The sequence below is a fragment of the Leiobunum rupestre genome, chromosome 5, assembly GCF_980474605.1.
Source record: "Leiobunum rupestre chromosome 5, qqLeiRupe1.1.hap1, whole genome shotgun sequence".
Lineage (NCBI taxonomy): Eukaryota > Metazoa > Arthropoda > Arachnida > Opiliones > Sclerosomatidae > Leiobunum > Leiobunum rupestre.
This window is the reverse complement of record NC_143388.1, coordinates 67,728,561-67,750,976: the sequence shown is the minus strand read 5'-3', so window position 1 is coordinate 67,750,976 and position 22,416 is coordinate 67,728,561. Positions and strand designations below refer to the sequence as shown.

The following is a 22,416-nucleotide window of genomic DNA, read 5'->3' as shown; positions in this document are numbered from 1 at the left end:
TTTTTCACTAAAAAATCTTTGTAGTTTGGGGTTCGACCTAAAACTAATTCATAAAGGTGGAAGCATTTCTTTTGTATATTGTCAAATTTCTCTAAGCAGCCAACAGAAGCGTGAGTATAAATACAAGAACCATATAAAATTGACGATTTAACCAAGGAATTGTACAGAGCAATTAAACACTGAGAAGAATTTAGAACTTGGGATATTTTATAAGAACAACCGAGAAGCTTATGACACTTTATAATTGTTTGTTCTACGTGATAATATGCGGTTAAATAAACCCCTCTATGACCATCTTGCCCCCCCCCCCCCCCTGTTGAAAAATGCTGCCAGATCTATGCATAGAAAATTCTCAGCTTTGGCAGTATAAAGATAAACCGTAGACAAACCAGTTACATGTCCAGTCGCAGCAGCACAAACTCCATAATCGGCTATGAATGATCTTTTATTTAAAGGACTATTGTACATTAATTTACAGTCAAAATGAAAACCCAAATCTTTGACTTTTGACTCGCGTTTTAAAACAGTACCATTTAAATTATAATCAAAATATTTTAAGTTAGTCTTCCGCGAGTACGTTACTATCACCGTTTTTAACTCATTGTTTTCTATACACCATGAGTTTAAATTTACCAAGTCCGCTTGTAAGGCACGGCAGTCAGCTGGGGAAAAGATTTCTTTCACGAGCTTATGGTCCTCAGCCAGTTGGAATAAATGACAGCTTTTGATAGTGCACGGAATGTCATAGATATAGATATTGAAAAACAGAGGACCCATCGACGATCCCTGAGGTACACTCAGTTTCAAAAGTCTTGACATGTTATAATTTCAAAATTAAAAATGGTCTAACTCCATTTCTACAAAATCTAGAATTGATGTTGTAGGCTTATCAGAAATATAAGAGAAAGCGCCACTATATGCTCATATCAATTTCTCGAAACAATAAAGGTCTGATCTATAATTCACCAAAAACCTTCATTTCCGATTTAGCAAACTTCTTTGAAATGGGTTAATCAATTTTTTATTGGATTTTCGTAATCTGTGGGGTCAATTTAAATAGAAAATCTGTAACCATATTTAAATTCCGACCAATAGTTAAAATGTTACAACCGTTTAAAGAATTGGTCGAAATACGGCTTAAACTAGATCCATAAATAAGAGTCTAGCATAATTAGTTGACTTGTCTAAATGTGCGACAAGTTAATTAGTTAGTTTATTATAACGCATAAATCATAACGTATAAGACCAAACAAATATAAAACGAAAAGTCATAAATCTAATGTGGCATTTTACACTGGTTAACTCATTTTCTGTGGGATAGGAATTTGATCAGAGGAGCTCCGGGAAGAAACAATGGCCATTCCACCGTGTAAGAAGAAAGTGTTTTCTTTCAAATAACGAAAAAGGAAATTTCGCGCTGAGTTAACGTATAATGGACATTTGCGGTATGGCGAGGTGTTGCAAACCGAAAGTTTTCAAAAGATCGATTCTTGCAATTGGTTACATGTAGGGGCGAATTGCATTGCCTTTTAAAGTGAAAGTTCCCTTCCTCGTCGTCATAACGTCGTCTGCTCCATCGTCTTATCGACGAGTTAAGAACGGAGATTGATCGAAAATTTTCAGAGTTGCCACTGAAACCCTTCTTTGGAATCGGAGTGATTACCGCTGACTTCCAATTTTCCAGAAAAATGCCAGTACGAAAATATAAGTTGAAAATGTGAGTCAGATGAATAACCAGAATATCCCTACACCCTTTGATTAAAAAATTCGGGATGCCGTCGAGGCATTTAGTAGTCGTAGGTTTTAATTTATTAATAGAGGCCTTAACGTCATCTTCAATGACATTAATGATGACACCGTTGTTAGGTTCAACGTAAGAAAAATCTTCGTCCATTGGAGGTGACGTCAAATTATCATTGGTGATATTAGAGAAAGATTTTGCGAATACCTCAGCTATTTTCGTATTATCTGTTGTAAAGGAGCCGTCGATTTCTAGAGAACTTCTTTTATTTGAATTAGATCTGGTGTTATTTACAAAATTCCAGAACGTTTAAGAATCCTTCTTAATGGTGTCGCTTACTTTTTGTAAATAATACGCTTTATCCCGCTTCAGTAAACGTTTGGTTAAGGTTCGTTGAAGATTATAAACATTGTTATTTTTTGGTGAGGGAAGACGTTTTGCTTTACGATGTAGGTACCTTTTTTTTTAACTCTTTTATTAGTTCATTTGAACAGTCTGTTCAAAAATGAGCGATATTGTTCTCAAGGCATGTAACGAAGACCGGTGTGTTCATGATATTTTAATTCGTTCAAATAAGAACGAATGCTCTTTCGCACTCAGGAGCAAGGCTATTCATTCCAATAGCTAGAAGAACGTTTCCCTTAGAACAGGTCTTAAACACAATCCTATAGGGATTTCTTTGTATTGGTTACATGTACACTCTGTTCAAAAAGTCTTGAAGCGCTGTATTATTGACGAATTATTGAAATTATTGATATTTCTAGAAAATCGGCATAGTTTTATAACTGGTTACAAATGTGACGTAATAGTTTTCTTTTCACAACTCATAAATGTTAAAACCTCTAACCTTTGATATCAAATTTATTTTCGTAGCAGTCTATGATGCAGCAGATAACAAATACGAAAAATAAAATATTTTTCAATTCGAATTTGGTAGGTATTATTAATAAAAATAAAACCATTTCGTCTTCATTGCAACGCTACGAGATTTAAACTGGATATACATTCATTATACTGTATTTTTCTTTTTAAGTAAAATTGTTTAGTTTGTATAAGATATTAAGGCACAATCAAATATGTTTAGTTAGTATAAGATATTATGGAACTATAAAATATAGCGCTAATTCTTAAGTAAATCCAGTATTTTGTGGAAATAATTGGGCGTAGAAATGCAATTTTCTTACGAATATTGTCGAAAGACGTTCTCTCAGAATATAATTGACATAAATTCAATGTGGAAATTGTATGGGAGAAGGCAAAAAAGGTTACCATAAGACTACGAAGTTCTCCCAAATTTTAAGACGAACAATAATTCTTTGTAAACGAGAAGAGGCCGTTGAATTATAGGCAAGGTCTATGCTTGGTCGCTACCTGGTGAGAGAAAACAGAATAAATTTTGATCCGTGAAGGGAGCGGAGGCTTTTCTTCTGACTGCTAAAAAACGGTGCAACGTTCGGTGGTATAGGCAATGCCTGACTCAATAAGTTTCAGTTTTTAAGCACTAGAGGGATTCGTATGGTCAAATCTGGTGGAGTGTGGGTAATCAGATGCCGGTCGTTAAAGTGCCGTTTGTTTTAATCAAGTGGAAACTATAAAAATGATCGTCAAAATTAACTAGACGAGAAGGGTTAGAAAGTTAAAGCTTATATAGCAAATTTAAACAATAATTTTAGTACTGTATTGTTTTAACCAGTGAAACAAATAATGACATACAATGACGGTTCTGGTATAATTTATAGAAACTTAGCGACAAATAATAAAAATTGGATTATCTGAAAATCGTCTAGGATTGTCGACTGTGCACTGTAAAGCTACGTTGAGAGTCCTACTAGTTTTTAGGGCGATGAATTTATCTCAATACTATTGGTTTTTAACGAACAAATGCTTGCTGCCGGAACGAGATTATTCATTTCTTCACAGAAAGTATTACATAGGGTTCCACTTCTAGGTGTCGTGGTATTCTCGTAAAGATCACTGTGCCGCATTGTTTTCTCAAATCCTTGCACTTGTTTTGGCTTACTTTAAAATAAGCGTCACGTTTTCGGATTGTGCCTGTAATTTCTCGAAAACATATAAAGTCCAATATTATTCGATTTTATAGAAAAACATTCTGAAGGAAAATTAAATAATTTAGTTTATTTACGTTTTATTATAACTTTATCATTGAAGTTTTTAAAAGATAATTTAAGTTGTCATATTTTAAAAGTGTCCCCAAATATTGCTTAGTTAAACACCGATGATGGAATTTGGTTATGTTTTACTAGTGATCATACACGACATTTGACGAAAAAATTTAAATATTTAACACATCCAATGTTTATTTTTAACAAATACAGATTTTTATCTCTTCGAGGGGACTATGTCCTCAAGGAGGGGTTATACAATCACCACGTCTGTCAGTCTGTCTGTCTGTCCTGCGAAAGCGTTCGCATTTTCGGTGCAAAGGTTAATCATTGCGTAGGCAGTTTCTCGTCATCTCTGCGTTCGCAGAACTGTCGAAGAGTTGGTACCGGCCGGGAATCGAACCCAGTTCTGCTGCGTGCAAGAGATTTACTCTAACCACTGAGCCACCGACGCTTGTTAAGAAACTGTGTTTCTCGAAAACCGCTTTGGCGAATCTCCTTTACGAAGTTATAACGTTAGGTACTGTCATTTAATCTACATCATTATAAATAGTTATAAATTATATTAATCTTATATTTAATTAAATATTTATAAATTATATTAATCTTATATTTAATAAAATTTTTATATATTATATTTATCTTACATTTAATACAATATTGCAGTATTTTAATGTAAAACTTGTTCATGATCAGGAATTGAACTCGGGTCGCGTTGTTACAATGCGGATAGTTCACCGCCGAGCCATTGACTTCCTTAAGGTAAATATTAAAACAAGTTGGCAAGCCAAAATATACCTCTCCTCGGTAGAATTGTCCCAAGTGGTATTAATTTCTCGAGATAACCCTTAAAGATATATCTCCGCAATTTAGAGTTATTTGTTAAAAATATTAACCCATTTCTATCCCGCCCGGTATAAAATTTTAATTATAATTAAAATAATTGAGACGAAACGACCAATTTTAATTTATTCAGAATATCATAAGTTAAGTAGTTACAACAGTAAGTTAGACGTACTATAACAATGCACAATTGAATTAAACCCTTTTACAGAACAAGTTTATCGGTTAAATATAATACGAAGCAAATTTTAATGAAAGAAATATCTACAGAGGCTTTTTGGAATTACTCGCTTACGAAATACTTGCCGCATCTTTAACGCTCATTTTATTTCAACACTCGCCTTTGATGAAGATACCGTAGATATCTGGTAGTGGACGACTCGTTCACTTCCTGTTGACGTTGTGACGCATACCACATGAAAAAGACCAATGCCGTCCAATTTCCAATATCATATAAAGACTCGCACACCCAGGAAATCATTGACTGCGTTAGAAATCGTAGATATCCAAATATCCACACCAAATGTATTTACAAGAAGCAAAAACCTTACCATCAACAAAGCACAGAGAGCCACTTGACTAACCGCCACCTCTTAAAGCAATTAACGTTAAATTATCTCCTTTGAATTAACAGAACTATATATAGGTCGTTAAGAAAGTGGACCACCCACAGGGTCTACCCTTTAACCCTCTAATCTCGGCTGACTGCGCTAAAACAAGATTTAACCTTTAAAAAATACCAGATTAGGCCTTCATAAATTCATTAATAAAAAAAGACTTTATTACCTATTATGCTTACGATGCCTGTCTTAATTTCAGTGAATCTAAGCAGCTATCGGTGGTTCTGTGGTAGAGAAACGCTAAATTAGAATTTCTTCGATGCAATAATTTCAATTTCAATTCTATTTCAATTAAACCAAAATTTCGTACTCTATTAAATACGCTTCCGATAAAGCTGAAGGTCTAATTTTCAATAAGGCGTAACAAGTGTCGGTGGTTCTGTGGTAGAACGTTCGCCTGTCAATCAGGAGGTCTCAGGTTCAAATCCCGCCCGATGCGATCGCAAATTGATACTAAGACGAATACCGTGTACAACTGGTGGAAACCCTGCCATTGGACGTTGAGAGGTAGCATTACACTCAGCACTCGGTCCGTCCCAAAGTCATTAAGAAGAAGTTGGAGAGAAAACGCCCATATAAACACAACAGACTCAACATGCACATCCATCAGAACACAAACACAACAAATTCAACACTCACAACCTACGCATAAACATTACAAAAACCGTAATACACCAAACCGTCACGACGGTGAGCGAAAAAACACCATCCAAACCAAACCGCAAATGCATCCGTTAACGCTCACCGTCACACGGTGGTTTTGCCAACCCTTTGAAAAAGTGCGTACGCAGTGATTACACTTTGCACCGAAAATGCGAACGCGTTCGCAGTCCTGACAGACAGACACACCCACAGACACACCCACAGACCCACCCACAGACCCACCCACAGACAGACACGGTCGTTGTATAACCCCTCCTAGGGGACTTTGTCCCCTCGGAGAGGTAATAAAGGAACAATTATGATAAGGCGGGTTTTTTTACTAAACGGGTGAATACAATATTTGTATGCAGGGTGTTACGGATAAGAGTACCGAAACTTTCTATATGCATTCTATGAGTCTCAATGCGTAAAAAATGTCAAATACACATGGGTCCTAAAGTGCTTCGTTTCAGAGATATGGGCTCCCAAAAAACTACCCCAAAAAACCGGACACAGCCTAAAATCTGGCAAAAAATATTCTTCCTGGAACCAAATTGTTTTCATTAAACTATCAATTGTTTTTTATCCGTGAGGCGAGAAACTTTAATAACCAGTGGCAAAAGTTCATTATGTACGGATACAAACAATAGATAGTTTAATGAAAACAATTTGGTTCAAGGAAGAATATTGTTTGCCAGATTTAAGGCTGTGTCCGGTTTTTTGGGGTAGTTTTTGGGTGCCCATATCTCTGAAACGAAGCACTTTAGGACCCATGTTTATTTGACATTTTTTACGCATAGAGATCCATAGAATGTATATAGAAAGTTTAGGTACTCTTATCTGTAACACCCAGTATATTGTTTATTGAACTTTGTTTTTTAATTTTTGTGAACTTGTTAAAGTTTAAATTTAAAGGTCAAATCTTGTCTTAGCGCAATCAGCAGATAATGGCTAAAGGGTAGAACCCGTTAGTTTTATCTTATCTATTGTGTGTTTAGCGTATTACTTTTCAAGGGTGACAGTTCATTTATGAAGAAAATATTGAGTTGTTTACATGGTGGTCTGGGTTTTTAACTGGGTCGTCTTTAATTCGTAGTTTATTTTAAACGTTTTCTCGACGGATTAAGATGTTGAATGCAGTTCATCAATTGGTTTCGTTTGTTTTATTTTTGAAGAGCCCTTACTATTCCGTATACGGTCATTTATTCATATACGAGCTGTCCTTTAGTCAAGTGGCTTTCTGTGCTTTGTGAATGGTAAGTTTTTCGCTCCTTGTTAATTTGCAGTCTTTGATTTCCTGGTTGTGCGAGTCATTATATGATATTGGAAATTGGACGGTATTGGTCTTTTGCATGCGGTATGTGTCACGACGTCAACAGGAAGTCTACGAGTCGTCCATTACCAGATGTCGAGTATAGCTATTGTACGATATCTGCATCTAGGGCGAGTGTTGAAATAACATAAGCGTTAAAGATGCGGCAAATACTTTGTAAGCGAGAAAAATATAAATACCCTCTGTAGATATTTATTTCATTAAAATTTGCTTCGAATTTTATGTATCTGTAAATAGGGTTGAATTCAATTGTGCATTGTTTTAGTACGTCTAACTCACTGTTGTAACTACTTAATTTAGAATATTCTGAATAAATTAAACTCGGTTGTTTCGTCCCAATTATTTTAATTACAATTAAATTAGTAAATAACTCTGAATTGCGGAAATATCTTTAATGGACGTCTCGATAAATTAATACCACTAGGGACAATTCTTCCGAGGAGAGGTATATTTTGGCTTGCCAACTTGTATATATTAGACGTTAATACAGCGTGGCGTCTCTCTTCCTTCTTACACATTCTTACTATCGTCGACGAAAGGAATTGGTTAGATTTCTTTTGTATTCTGTTGGAACCTGTTCCAACAGCTATCTGTTATCTGTTAATTTATCTGAATAGACCTAGTTTTATTCATCGATTTCTTAATCTGATGAACCCTCTTTTTTAATCATGCGCAGAAAACAGTTGTTTCGATGACACTTATTCAAATAGAAATATCCGATTAAACCTATATCTGGTTTACATAACCGCCTTTACAATCTGATTTTTTTTATCCGAGCAATCAGATGGGAACGTTACGTAATCTTCAACAAGGATATTTCTTTGACAAAAATATTGCTTCCGACTAAAATAGTATATAAATACTCGTTTATTAGCTGTAATTGATTATGGCCCTTTAAGGTTCCAATCGTGTATGAGACTGCGTTTCCTTCTACAGAGTGCTTACAATTTTTTTTTTTACATTGACTGTGAACGGATATTGGAATTTTGCAAATACGAAACTTGGAAAATACATTAAAAAAATACTATTATAATTAATACACAGAAAAATATTATTACTATACTAAAATTATTATTACAATACACTAAAAATATAACACGTTGAAATTATTCATTTTATACACTATTATTATTATTTTTTATCGATTAACACTAATTATTTAATTAAATTTAATTAGCTTGTTGGCTAAGTTTTCTACACTCCCCCCGTGAATACGGAGAGAGGGTTTCGAGGTATTCACTAATTAAGATTGCCTTGAATTTCTAAATTGAATAACAGTTTCACTGGTCTTCGCACTACTTGTCCGTTTGATGTTCGCACCGCGCATGACCGAATTTTGTTATCGCGACCTTCGAAAGTTTCGACTACCAATCCTATTTTCCACGACTGTTTTGGTAGTTTGTCCTCGCGTAACAACACTACATCTCCGTTTTTAATAACGATTTCCTTTTTCACATATTGATTATGGTGGGCAGTACGCAATTGAAGAATATATTCCTTCTGCCACCGTTTCCAAAATTGTGCCATTAGCGATTGTCTATATTTCCACCTTTTGGTGGCTTCTTGGCGAGTCGCCGTGGTTTTTGGTTCGTATTTGAATTTAGAGGGCGGCAAAGCGTTTACGCGTTTGCCAATGATAAAATGCGCTGGCGTTAGAGGCACTGGTTCTTTCGCGTATATATATATATATATATATATATATATATATATATATATATATATATATATATATATATATATATATATATATATATATATATATATCAACGTAAAAATATTAGAGGTGTGCAAATACCATTTTTTGGGGATCGAATCGAATATCAAATATTTTTTTCAAAGCACGGCAAATACCAAATCGAATATTTATAACGTCAAATAATTTGGTCGAATATTTTTTGGGCAAATACCAAATAGTATTTCGAATATCAAATTATTCGACGTATTTGGTTTTCAAATAGCCAAATAGTTTGCATATTTGTCAAAAAAATTAATTGAAATCACTGTTAGTTTTACTTGAAAATAGTAAAATATTAAACCAAATACAGTATAGCCTAGAACAAAGTGCCCTGGTCGAATTTTGTTCTAAGCGATACTGTATATAATGTTATTTATTACTTGTTTCTAAATTTAACCTATAATACTAGACTTTTTCAAAACAAATATTTATTTTTAGAAAACGTTTATAAACAAGATTGAAAATTCACATTCTTAAAGTTTAAAGTTTAAACTCTGCAGTCTCGAGTCTTCACACTTTTCAGACTCTGAGGCTTGACTCGCTTATTGGTATTTTTACTGAAAGAAAAAGTAGGTTGAACAATTAGGTTATACTAATACCATTTTTCTGGGAATTGAACGTTTCCAGTTTTTATAAATTATAAACAAAATAATGAAATATCGGCCTTACTTCCCCGATTTCTTTAATGAGACGCTCGTTTTTAAAATTACTGTACAAAGCAGTCGTTTAGGTGTTCTGGAAGTATCCTTTCTCTTCTCTCGGATGATATATTTCCACTTTTTGAAAACAATCTCAGAGATAAGTGGGTCTGTATACCGATAAGGGGCACCTGCGGGCGGGGGAAACGGGCCCCTATAGGGGCCCCCTTTTGCGGCAATATTCGGCGGGGTCAAAAGGTTAGCTGTTTTACGAGGTTGATTTACGATGTTAGGTCAATAGGTTATCTGCCCCTATGGACACGATGCAAACAGCCGTTAAATAAGGGTGAAACAGGCCCCTATAGGGCCCCCATTTTGCGTACATTTTCGGCGGGGTCAAAAGGTTAGGTCAATAGGTTAGATGATTTACGATAGGTTATCTGCCCCTATTCCGCAGGTGGTGTGGACTGACACGATGTTATGCAAACAGCCGGCCAGTCATAGTTAATAGCTGGAGGCACCCCATTTTAGGTCAAAAGGTTAGCTGATTTACGATGTTAGGTCAATAGGTTATCTGCCCCTATGGACACGATGCAAACAATAAATAGGTGTGAAACGGACCCCCTATAGGGGCCCCATTTTGCGTACATTTTCGGCAGGTCAATAGGTTAGGTCAATAGGTTAGATGATTTACGATAGGTTATCTGCCCCTATTCCGCAGGTGGTGTGGACTGACACGATGTTATGCAAACAGCCGGCCAGTCATAGTTAAAAGCTGGAGGCACCCCATTTTAGGTCAAAAGGTTAGCTGATTTACGATGTTATAACCCATAAAACCCAAGGTGTTAACCCATTTTAGGTCAATAGGTTATCTGCCCCTATGGCGGTGACACGATGTTATGCAAACAGCCTACCCGTCATAGTGAATGTCGAGTTGGTTGGTTTTCGCCGACAAACACTTTCGGGCCCCCTAAGGGTAGCGTAAAATAGCGGGCGGTCATCGGTAAAAGTGTTTTGGAAAAAAAGAGCAGAGTGTATACAAATTATAAGGTTTTATTTATACATTCAAAGTTACAGTACATTAAGCGGATGAAAACGTTTAAAGATAAAACAATTTATTTTTAATATATTTATGGTTGGTAGATACCATATTAAACAAATTGTAAAAGTTAAATACACAAAACATATTTTGGTTGGCCACTGTTTCTTTAAAATCGTCAATAATTTTAAATGCTGTTACGTAATTGGACGCGTAGCGGACAACGGTATCATACCTTTCATGTTCATCCGATAGAAATAAATTGTTGGGTGCACATGGTTCTTTATACAATATTTCGTAAATTTTACGATAATTATCGGTTATAACGTAACCCATTAATTCAAAGAGTTTTTGGTTCACTTTAAGGAGTTGAATGTGCGAATTAATGAAATATTTGAGTCGGTCCAATTCTCGAGTTTCCGGCGCTTTGATTACGACCGACGCTTCGGATATCGTACTTTGCAAGGTTAATTCTTTTTGGTCAGACATGGCGGCGGTCACTAGCGCGTCTGATAACGGGAACGGTGATCGAAAGGGCAGCCTTTGTGGATCATTTATTTGTTCCCAGTGGCCGTATAAATCATCCCAGGCGCGCGAAGACATTTCAAAGGCCTGGTGTGTGATTTTATTGCATAGAGCTACAGATATATCGAGCTCAGACGTAAAACCCGTAGTAACGAAAAGCTCGGATGAAAGTGAATACCGAGGGTTAACTTTCCGCTGAGTCGGATCAAATTTAGACATTTTAGTGGGCCCAGGAACGTTATCTACACAGCTTCGTTTAGACATGATGCTCGAGAAACGGTTTGTAGTGTACTGCCGATGGATGACGGGGATGAATCCCTTATATAGCGATAATAATTTGGTGACGTAATCAGGATGATGTAATGGGTTGACTCAATGACTCACGCGATTAGTCAAATTTTGCGGTGTTATGTGTATAGCGACGCCCATATTGGTAAACCAAAGAGATAGAAATTCTACAAGTCCCATTAAAAGTAAAATCAACGCGATTAGTAATGCGTTTTTAGGATTGTTCGCGATAAGCCGACTAACGGGAGAGGCGGGGATAGAACCTTCCATACCGGAAGTTATCGTTAAACTAAATTTATCAATAAACCAAAAAAGGGATTTAAACGTTATATATTTTATAAAAAACCAAATGACATACAAAGTATTAAAATAAACAAATGACTAAAATAAACAAATGACTAAAATATACAAAAAGAAATATTGACAAAAAACTAAAATATAGAAAGGAATTATTTACAAATGAAAAATACAAACGAGAAATGAAAAAAATATATACAATAATTAAGAGGATCTATTCCACATAGTTTATGGGGCTACATAAAATTCTACGCGCAACAACATTCATTTATAACCATTTTTCGACAAAACGTTTGTCCCCAAAAAATATCTAACACTTTGAAACGTCTTTTTTTAAAAAGTATTTGAGTATATAACCATGACCATCCTTCGACGCTTAAAAACAGCTGTGAAAACAATCGCTTTTTATAAACATTTCGGTGCACACTATTTTAACAATACCCGATTTGACGCGTCATGTTAAATTCAGGAGTCGCGCGTGGGTCTTAATTTGCATCGTAAAAAAGGTTAGGGTTGACACAAAAAAAGAGCCCCTAAACAATTTTCCCTTCAAAGAAAAAGACCGTAGGGGCCCACATTGTTCAATTAAGACTCGAGCGGCGTGGCCCCCAAAGGATTCCACCCTAAGGGTTTGGTGTCTAATAAAACAGCGGCTCGTAAAAAAAATTGGGGCCGCTCGGAGAACAAGAAGGGCACCGTCAAAAAGTTTTTTTTCGTATATTCATCCAGCTTTGTCAAAATAGTCAAAAGAGTTTTCGGGCGGCTCTTTTGAAAAACAACTATTGTCAGCGATAAAAGGATGAACAACCACCAAATTTATGGGGCTATCATTAAAGTAGCCCTTGATCCATCCTTAAATTTAATAGGCTTAAAAAACATTGGGGCCCATCTTTTAGAAAACAATCGAGTTTTATATAATAGAGTTTCGACTTAACGACGTGATATTATTTTTATACAGCCTCAAAAGATACGTATAAATAGAGCCCTATCGGCCAAAGAAACTTCACTAATCAGCGGAATTCTCTAGTTGGAAGTCGTTTTCTTAGCACCTAGAAAAAATGGATAGCGAAAGCTTATGTTGGTTTCTAGACGATTTGGAGGTAAATAGACCCTGGTCCGTACCGCAACTACTGCAATTTTATTACGGAATATGTTTATTTTTAAATTTAGAGCCGGGGTTTGCACCAAATAAGTTACCCGCAATCTTTAGCCGTCTGAGTTTTAAATTAATTTTGACGGTTATTGAAATTTTTGAAACTGTTCAAGCTATCCCCCACGTTCCAGAAGCGTGCCAAACGGTAGCCGAACTCCGATTATTTAATCAAGCATTACCGCCTCGGTTAGGCGAAATTATTGAAGCGAGATATAATAAGCGGGAAAAAGAATTACTCGAACTCGAGTGGGATGCCATGTTGGGTGCCGAATATGACGAACCTGTGTTGGACTACCTGAAGAGTAAGTTTTTTTCTCGTACCGAAAAATATCTAAGAAATTAAAATATATATATTTATTTTTTATAGACGCCCCTGAAATTGTCCCGGTGGATGATGCTGAACCCCGTGAATCCGCCGAAATGGTGGACGACTATTTCAACGACCTACTTAACCAAAGCGGTTACGGGGAGGCGGAGGGAGATTTCCCAATTGTGGGGTATATTGATTTTGAGGACCCTAATTGCGTAATTTTGGGTCAGAATGAAAAACAGTTCCCGAACTTCAATATGACGGGAATTGAATTGGAAGCTGAAATATCTAATAATATAGCGGAAGGGCTTGCCAGGGTCACTGAACGGGTATTACGCGATGTAAACCCCGCTGACATGGTACAACTAGTAATCCGTAGTTCGGCGCTGGGTGCGGCGCATCCCGATATAACCATTTCATTTAGGAGACGTGACCAAATTGATATCGAGGCCCTTCTCGACGAGGTATCCGAATCTATATATTCAGATGAGGAAGAAGCGTTTTTCCTGGCACCCGTTAATTTAACTTTTTCCATTGTCCGTCTCCCCCAAGGCGGTGGCTGTACGAAACGGAAACGACTAGAGACCTTTGCCCTGTTTTCTAGAAATAGACGAGCAATTGTCCGTATTGCGAACAGCGACTCAATCTGTCTCGCTAGGGCTCTTTGCGTCGGTGTGGCACTGTGTAAATATCAGAATGAACCCGAAAACAAAAGACTAAAAACGGTCTATGAAACTTTGTCGCATACCAAAGAAAACAATGTGGCCCAGCGAGCCGAGGCGCTCCTCCTATGCTCCAAATCGGGTGTCCGACCGAATAAAGAATGCGCGTCGCCCGAATCGATTAGAAAATTTAGAACGTATCTGAAAGAATACGATATTTTAATCTATCAAATTAAAAACAGCTGGCCGACCTTGGTGTACGATTCTAGAGTACGGGCAGGTATGGACAAAAAACGTATTGTACTTTTAAACGAGGGGGCGCATTTCAATCTAGTTAAAAAGCTGGCTCCCTTATTCGGGAAAGCAAAATTTTGTTCAAAGTGTCTCGAGGGGTACAGACAAGATAGCACCCACGCGTGTTCAGACTATTGTTTCGCGTGTTGCAGGGCCCTAAAATGTACCGGAGATATAATAAAATGTCCCGACTGTTTACGTAAGTTTACGGGTGTCGATTGCTACGCTCATCATAAAATAAAATTAACCGGCGATAAATTATCATTATGTCAAAATTTATTTCATTGCACGGAATGTTCGATTCTAATCGATTTGACTAAACGCGACGGCCAGCTGCATTCTTGTACCGAACAGTATTGTACCGTTTGTCGTAAGTTTTCCCCCTCGGGACATCAATGTTACATCCAAGTAATAAAAGACCCGCGACACCCCCCACCACGTTTCGATTCCAACGGTCAACCCACGCAAATGTGGATATTTTACGATTTTGAAACTATCCAAACCAAACGGCACCCCGATAAGAAAAACTGTTATATTCATCAACCCATTTTATGCGTGTCGGAAACTTATTGTGTCGCGTGTGTTGATACCCCCGACGTAGCATGCAGATTTTGCGGCGTTCGCCAACGACAATTTCTGGGTTCAGATTCCGCGCGAAACTTTTTCGAATATTTAAGAACACTGGCTCGGATAAGAAGAGTGACCGCGCTGGGACATAATGCCAGTAATTATGATACGCAACTCCTATTACAAGTTATAATGGAGAGTGCCGACTCGTTTGAGCCCGATCCGATAATAAATGGAACTCGCATCTTGCAACTGAAACTACACAATTTAACTCTATCGGATTCGTATAATTATATACCCATTCCTCTGTCGAAATTCGCGGATACGTTCGAGCTGGGTCGCGAATATACGAAAGATTTTTTCCCTCATTTTCTATTCAACGTAGTTGATAATAATTTTGACATTTACAAACCCGAACAAACAAACTACGTCTCGGAGAACTCGCTGCCCCCCTTGGAAGCTTACGGGGCCCAATATTTCACGGCGAAAGACCGCGAAAGTTTTAACAAATGGTACGCTCTCGAATCCGAAAAGAGTTCGGGATTTAATTACCTCGAAACGTTAAAACTCTTGTTCTAGAGATACCCACATATTAGCTAAGGGTTGTTTAAAGTTTATGAAACTATTTCAAGACTTGTGCGAAGTTAATCCGTTTAGCGTGGGTGTGACTATCGCGTCAGTGTGTAGTTACGTGCTAAGGAAAAAATTTTTGGAGCCAGAAACGATTGGCATAATACCGGCTAATTTGTATCGGTTATCCGAGCCTCAATCCACCGAGGCTTTAGAATGGCTGGTTTGGGAAGCGCATGTCCGGAATGTTACCATCGTGTCAACGCTGAATGGTCGAGAACCGCGTGCTGGAAAAATTAAAATTGATGGTCTAATCGGTGAGAAAAACGCTCTACAATATCAGGGCTGTTGGTAAGTATTATTTTAAAAAGTTCGAAGAGACAAAATATAAACAGGTTTTTTTCATTAAAGGTATCACGGCTGTAGGACTTGCTTCGGGGACTCTGTAAATAGGAACCAGCCATTATACGCTAACGCGAGCGATACCCTTAATACACGATTTTCCAACACGATGCGGACAACCAATAAACTTAAAGAAATGGGTTATACCGTCATTCAACAATGGGGGTGCGATTGGATTTTGGAAAAACAACAAAATCCAGCCATAAATGAATTTTTAAAAAATTCTAATTTTTCGGAAACTTTAACTGAACGTTTAGACCCGCGAGCCGCTTTTTTCGGGGGCAGAGTATCAGCCTTACGAACGTACTGTAACGTTGAAGGGACCGACGATAAAATATTCTACGTGGACATTTGCAGCCTGTACCCTTTTATAAACAAACGGTATTATATCGAAAAATATATATATATATAACGAAAACAAATATTTAAGTGTGTTTTCCTTTTTATAGTGGCAAAGTCCCCGTTGGTCATCCGACAATTCTGCTCGGTAGCGATATTCCAGCCATTGACGATTTTGAGGGATTATTGTTATGTAACGTGCTCCCGCCAACCAATTTATTCCATCCTATTCTTCCGTATCGGACCGTTAACAAAAAGTTAACGTTTACCCTATGCCGGACGTGTGCCGATTTACGGTATCAGGGTGACTGCGAGCATTCTGACGACGAAAGAATGCTTAAAGGCGTTTGGGTAATCGACGAATTAAGATGGGCGGTAAATCGCGGATACAAAATTACAAAAAAAATTGAGGCGTGGTCATACACGGTGACGCAATACGATCCTGCAACGGACAGTGGAGGGATTTTTCGAGATTACGTTGACTGTTTCCTAAAAACCAAGGTGGAGGCGAGCGGCTGGCCGTCAGATTGTCAGACCCCCGAAGCCCGGGCTGAATACATTGCGGCTTTCGAACGTCATGAAGGGGTCAAATTGGACCCTACCAAAGTCTCCAAAAACGAAGGTCTTCGTGCCATCTCGAAATTAATGCTGAATTCCATGTGGGGGTCTGTATGGATTTTATTACCCCCCCATTGGGGTTATAAATCATATTGTGTAGCGTGATAGATATTAAAACTTTTTTTTTCCAGAAAACTCGGTCAGCGATCCATTGTGACCAAAACTGAAATCGTTCGCGAACCCAAAGTGTTCTTTGAACTGCTATCAAATCCGGAAATCAACGTAAAATCGGTTTTGACAGTCAACGATACGACTCTTCTAGTGAAATCAGCCCCCATCAAGGAAGCGGAAATCCCTCTAAAACATACAAATTGCGTGATTGCCGCTTATACAACCTGTCAAGCGAGATTAGTTTTATTAAAATATCTTGAAATAGTCGGAGAGAACGCGTTATATTTGGACACTGACGCCCTCCAGTACGTCTCGAAACAACCCCTTATAACTACGGGCCATTATTTGGGCGATATGGTCAGCGAGTTATCCGGTTATGGAAAGAATTCGTTTATTTACGAAGCCGCGTATGGCGGGCCAAAAAATTACTCGTTTTGGGTGAAAAATCCGGATACTGGCGAAAAATTTAACGTTACGAAAGTGAAAGGATTTCGAATTAATGTCGGTAATCAGCATATCATTAACGGCGAAAATTTAAAAACTATGCTAGGAGTGACTGACGAAGAAACTGAAATACCGGCGGCGTTTGCCGTGCCTCTGCCCAAACAAATCCGTCGACTTCCGGATCATACGCTCGTTAGCGTCGACTTGGAAAAAGCGTATCGGCCCGTAATGGATAAAGTTCGGGTTTTATCGAATTACCGAACAGTTCCATTCGGATATAAAATACGCGCTTAAAAAAAACCTTCGCTCTTATGCGGGCGAGCCGCGGGTCGAGAGGCGCCGGTCTCCGCGAGTCGCCGTCTCCGCGTACGAGAGAGAGAGAGAGAGAGGCGCGCGCGCGTTCTCTCTCTCGATCCGCTATCCGCGCGCGTCGGGGTCACGAGGGGGGTGTGTCTCTAGCGCGCCGGCCGCTTTCCACGTGGCAAGGGGGTGTGTCACGGGAAAACGTGTTTTGTTATTGTCAAAAATAAAAAATATTATATATAAAACAAAATGTCCATTTTATTTCATTCTGGTTTCAGCTACGCGGTGATAATGTACCCTTTTTATCACAGTTGTAACATCATACTTTGCGGGCCTAGCCAAAGTGGTAAGACATATTTCGTAGAAAAACTGATTAAACATTTAAAACAAATGTTTGAACCTCAAATTGAAGAAATCCACTGGTTTTACGGCGAGGATCAGCCAGGATACGATAAACTTAAAAAATATAACGTTATATTTCATAAGGGTTTACCCGATCCTGACTTATTTGACGGCTCGAAACGGATACTGGCGGTTTTAGACGATTTAATGGGGGCGGGCCAAAAGGGAGAAGTTGCCCAATTGTTCACCAAAGTCTCGCATCATCGTAATGTTAGCTTTATCTACATAAGTCAAAATTTATTTCATCAGGGTCGCGGGTGTCGCGAAATTTCCCGCAATGCGCACTACATACTTTTAACGAAAAATGTACGGGACAAAACACAGATTAATTGCTTGGCGCGCCAAATGGCCCCTGATAATTCCAACTTTGTTATCGAAGCGATTTCTGACGCGACTAAGGAACCAAACTCTTACGTATTGATCGACCTTCAGAAAGATTGCCCCGATTCACATCGGATCAGAACTAATATTTTCCCCGGCGAGCAAGTCTCGGTATACATTCCGAAATAATACTTTTCCGAGGGGTGGTTAGTTACCACACACCCCCCCCCCCAGCGAGTCGAATTCATTCGATGTACAATGTCTCGACGAGTCAGGTCGCAAAAACATCTGCTCGAATCGATCGGCAAATTAAAGGGCGTTAAGAGACGTAATATTTTAATTAACGCCAATAAAGAGTTGATCGAAGCAATATCTGATTGCGTGTATAATACTCTTATCGGGAATATACGTCTAACCACGCGGCAAAAACTACGATTAAAAATACACCGTAAAACGTTACGCAAAATTGCCCAGAAAAAATTGGGCTGGCAAACTAAAAAACGAATATTATTAAATCAAAAAGGTGCCGGATTTTTCTCGTTTCTTCTGCCTATTGTGTCGTCGCTCGTGGGAGCCCTAACAGGTTGAACATAAAAAATGTTAAGGTACTCGAAAAAGATGACATTAGCGCCGATTACGCCACCCCATCAACAACTCAAACCGGATATTGACACGGAAATGGCTGATATTTTAAAAAGCGAAGCGCTCGATGACAGGACCAAGTGGAAGATATACGAAGAGATGCTATTAAAAAAGCACGCTCGAAATAAACCGATTGAAAATAACGATACGCCCAGTTACGAAACATTAGTCAATCTGTTCCCGCTAGGATACAGAGCGAGCGCCCGAGAGATATTTAATCATTTGATTTCGGACAGCGGTCGACTGCGGTGGGACAGCCAGGGGCAGATTTTATTAGACGGTGAAATACAAACGGATTCTGATATTGATTATTTAGTATATTATCTAATAAGCCCCCACGCGCCGAGACCCCAGAGTTGGTCAAAATTTAATAACCTGGTGGGTAAACTACGGAAAATCACCCCTCAAGCCTTCCCCACCACCACCCCATTACCGTCTACTTCGTTCGTAACAGCTTCCGCCCCCCCGGGCCCCCATCTTTCGCTCGCCTCCTCCAAACGAAAGAAAACTTTGCCGTCAGCGGTCGGGCCTAATTCTTTCGCGACACCTCGACAGTCACCGAAACTTTGGTCGCCTACTATTAAGAACCGTTTACGTAAAAAAAAAACGCCGAGTGCCAAAATTTTGAAATGGGAGAGTTACCGATAAACGTAACGACTAGACTTGAAAAAATATATTTCGATTCTCGTAATCCAGCTAGCTACGGGGGTGTTGAAAAATTATACGATTCTGTCAAAGAGCTCGGAATATCTCGGGAGAATGTTGAAACGTTTTTGCAAACTCACGACGCCTATACGTTACATAGACCAGTTATTCGAAAATTCCAAAGACGAAAGATTCGTGTAGGAAACAGACTAGACCTCTATCAGACTGATTTGGCAGATATGCGGTCTTTAGCGAGCGACAATTCCGGATACACATTTATTCTTACTTGTATAGATTGCTTTTCGAGAGTGGCATTTGCCGTCCCCCTAAAACGTAAGACCGGCGCTGAGGTTGCCCGCGCCCTGAAAATAATTTTTAAAGAGCGGGGCAAGCCCCGCGCTATACAGTTCGACCGTGGGTTGGAGTACGTTAATTCGACTGTTTTAAAACTCCTAAAAGAGGATGGCATTAGACATTACCATTCCGAAAATAGCGACGTTAAAGCCGCGATGGTAGAGCGTTTTAATAGGACCCTGAAACAGCGCATGTATCGTTTTTTTACTCATAAAAACACGCGACGCTATCTCGACGAGCTGCCCAATTTAATTCATTCGTATAACGCCAGTTATCATACTGCAATTAAAATGGCTCCCTTCGATGTAAACGACAAAAATATTCTTCAAGTTTATAGAAATATTTACAAACCAGGGCAGTCCCAGCCAGCCGCCCTCAAGCCCCGAAAATGCCGTATCAAAGTCGGCGATTACGTAAGGATTACCCGAACTGCCAGACCGTTTTTAAAAGGATACAGCGATCAAAATTGGAGCGCCGAAATATTTAAAGTTGTTTTCAAGAATATTAAAAGACCTCTTCAATTTAAGCTCGTTGATTTGGCTGACGAACCCATCACGGGATATTTTTATTTCAAAGAAATTCAACGAGTTATAAAACCGGAAGAATATACAATTGACAAAGTATTAAAGAAGCGACGCTCAAAGGGTAAAGTCGAATATTTCGTTTCTTGGTTAGGGTATCCGGCTACATTCAATTCTTGGGTTTCTGCTAAAGATGTCCGAAGCCTTTTACCTAACGATACCCAGTAATTCAAATCTCGAGATATTTCCGAATAATACGGTAGCCTGTTTCACGATAAAATTACCCGAACCTATCGAATTAAAGGGGGGGTGGGAAGTTGCTAATGTGTGTCTTACCCACGATCCGCTGAACGGACACGTGGCGCTGGTTGGAAAAAATATTACCCCCTATGGCGTATTTATGAGTGACGGACTGAGCAACACGCTAGGATTTGAAAGAACTAAAACTATCGCGGGCAGAAGCGAGAACCCGGCTCGCTTAAATTTCCACATTCCGCCCCAAATCTTCGTTTATTCCGATATCGTCGCTGATCAAGTGGTGGGCTCGTCGCTCGTCAAATTGTTAAGAATAATAGCGGTTGACGAATCAGCCCGATTTGGTACTCATATCGAGAAAACATACATTTCGCCGCATTACGTGCCCATTGAGAAGAAATACTTTGATACTATCCAAATAGATCTACGCGATGTTTATGGGAAACCAGCTCCTTTTGAGTTTGGCAATCTAACAGTAAAACTTCATTTGCGTCCAAGATGCCCTTAAGACACGTTCTTGAAAAAAGACGCTGCGTAGCGTGCCCGTACGCTCAATATTATGCCACTCAGGCGGGTGGCGCTATTCCCGACGTATACGTGGGATCGCCGTATCAGCGGGGGCACGGGCAATTCGGAAGCGGGTTTGGGAGTTTCTTCTCCGGCTTGTACAAGCTAGCGAAACCGTTTCTTTTACGGGGGGCGAAATGTTTGGGGGGCCAAGCCCTCTCCACGGGAAAACAAGTTTTGGCTAATGTCTCGACGGGGTCATCCATGCGTGAAGCTACCAAACGGCGCCTCACAGAAAAGTACGATGATCTCAAACAACAATACGGGACTGGGAAACGTAAACGCAAAACTAAAACAATTAAGAAAAGACCAAAACGCGGTGGAAAAAAATCATTAGTAGGCAGGAAACGAGCTAGAAAGGTCGTTGATATTTTCTCCTAAAATTATGGGTCATTGCGAAGCGTTAAAAAGTGAACTTGATATTTTTCAATCCGCGCCTATCCAAACGTCAATTGAGGGAGGAAAATGGACCACCTTCAAACCCATATCGTCGCTGCGAGGCGATACCATCGAGTTTAATATTCCTGGAAGCGGGCACGAGTATATTGATTTACCGCTTACGTACCTACTTGTTAAAGCTAAAATCGTCGCCGATGACGCGGGCAAAAGTTTATTACCGTCGGATGTTGTAGGGGGGTGTAACAATTTTTTGCACACGCTATTTAATCACGCGGAAGTTTACCTTAACGGAACCTTACTGTCTCCGTCAGCTTGTTCGTACGCTTATCGGGCGTACATTGAAACTTTGTTAAATTTTGACAAGGGTGCCAAAGCGTCCCATTTAACAGGCGCGCTGTGGTACAAGGATACCCCCGGCGAAATGAATTCGGTCACTGCCAACGAGGGTTTTAAACAGCGGAAAGGATTCACGGATCAGTCGAAAGAAATAGATTTAATTGGTCCGCTGTTTCTTGACGCGCTCAATGTCGAAAAATATTTAATTAATGGCGTAGATTTACGTATTAAACTATCGCGAAGTAAAGCGAGTTTTGCGTTAATGGGTACGCCGAAGCCCGGGGTTGACTATAAAATTATCATTACGGACGCGAGCTTGTTGGTACGTCGAATACAAATTGCACCCAAAATACTTATCGCTCACGAAAACGCCTTGT

At 39.0% G+C, this 22,416-nt stretch overlaps 1 protein-coding gene across 1 annotated transcript; it reads left to right on the top strand.

Annotated features, from left to right (window-relative positions):
* The first annotated feature begins 12,846 nt into the window (after positions 1-12,846).
* LOC149945658 (uncharacterized) lies at positions 12,847-15,829 on the top strand. The gene is made up of 4 exons (XM_090176662.1): positions 12,847-13,279; positions 13,345-14,146; positions 14,192-14,229; positions 15,792-15,829. The coding sequence occupies exons 1-4, from the start codon at positions 12,883-12,885 to the stop codon at positions 15,827-15,829; spliced, it is 1,275 nt and encodes a 424-aa protein (XP_090032788.1). The 5' UTR covers positions 12,847-12,882.
* The last annotated feature ends 6,587 nt before the right edge of the window (positions 15,830-22,416 follow it).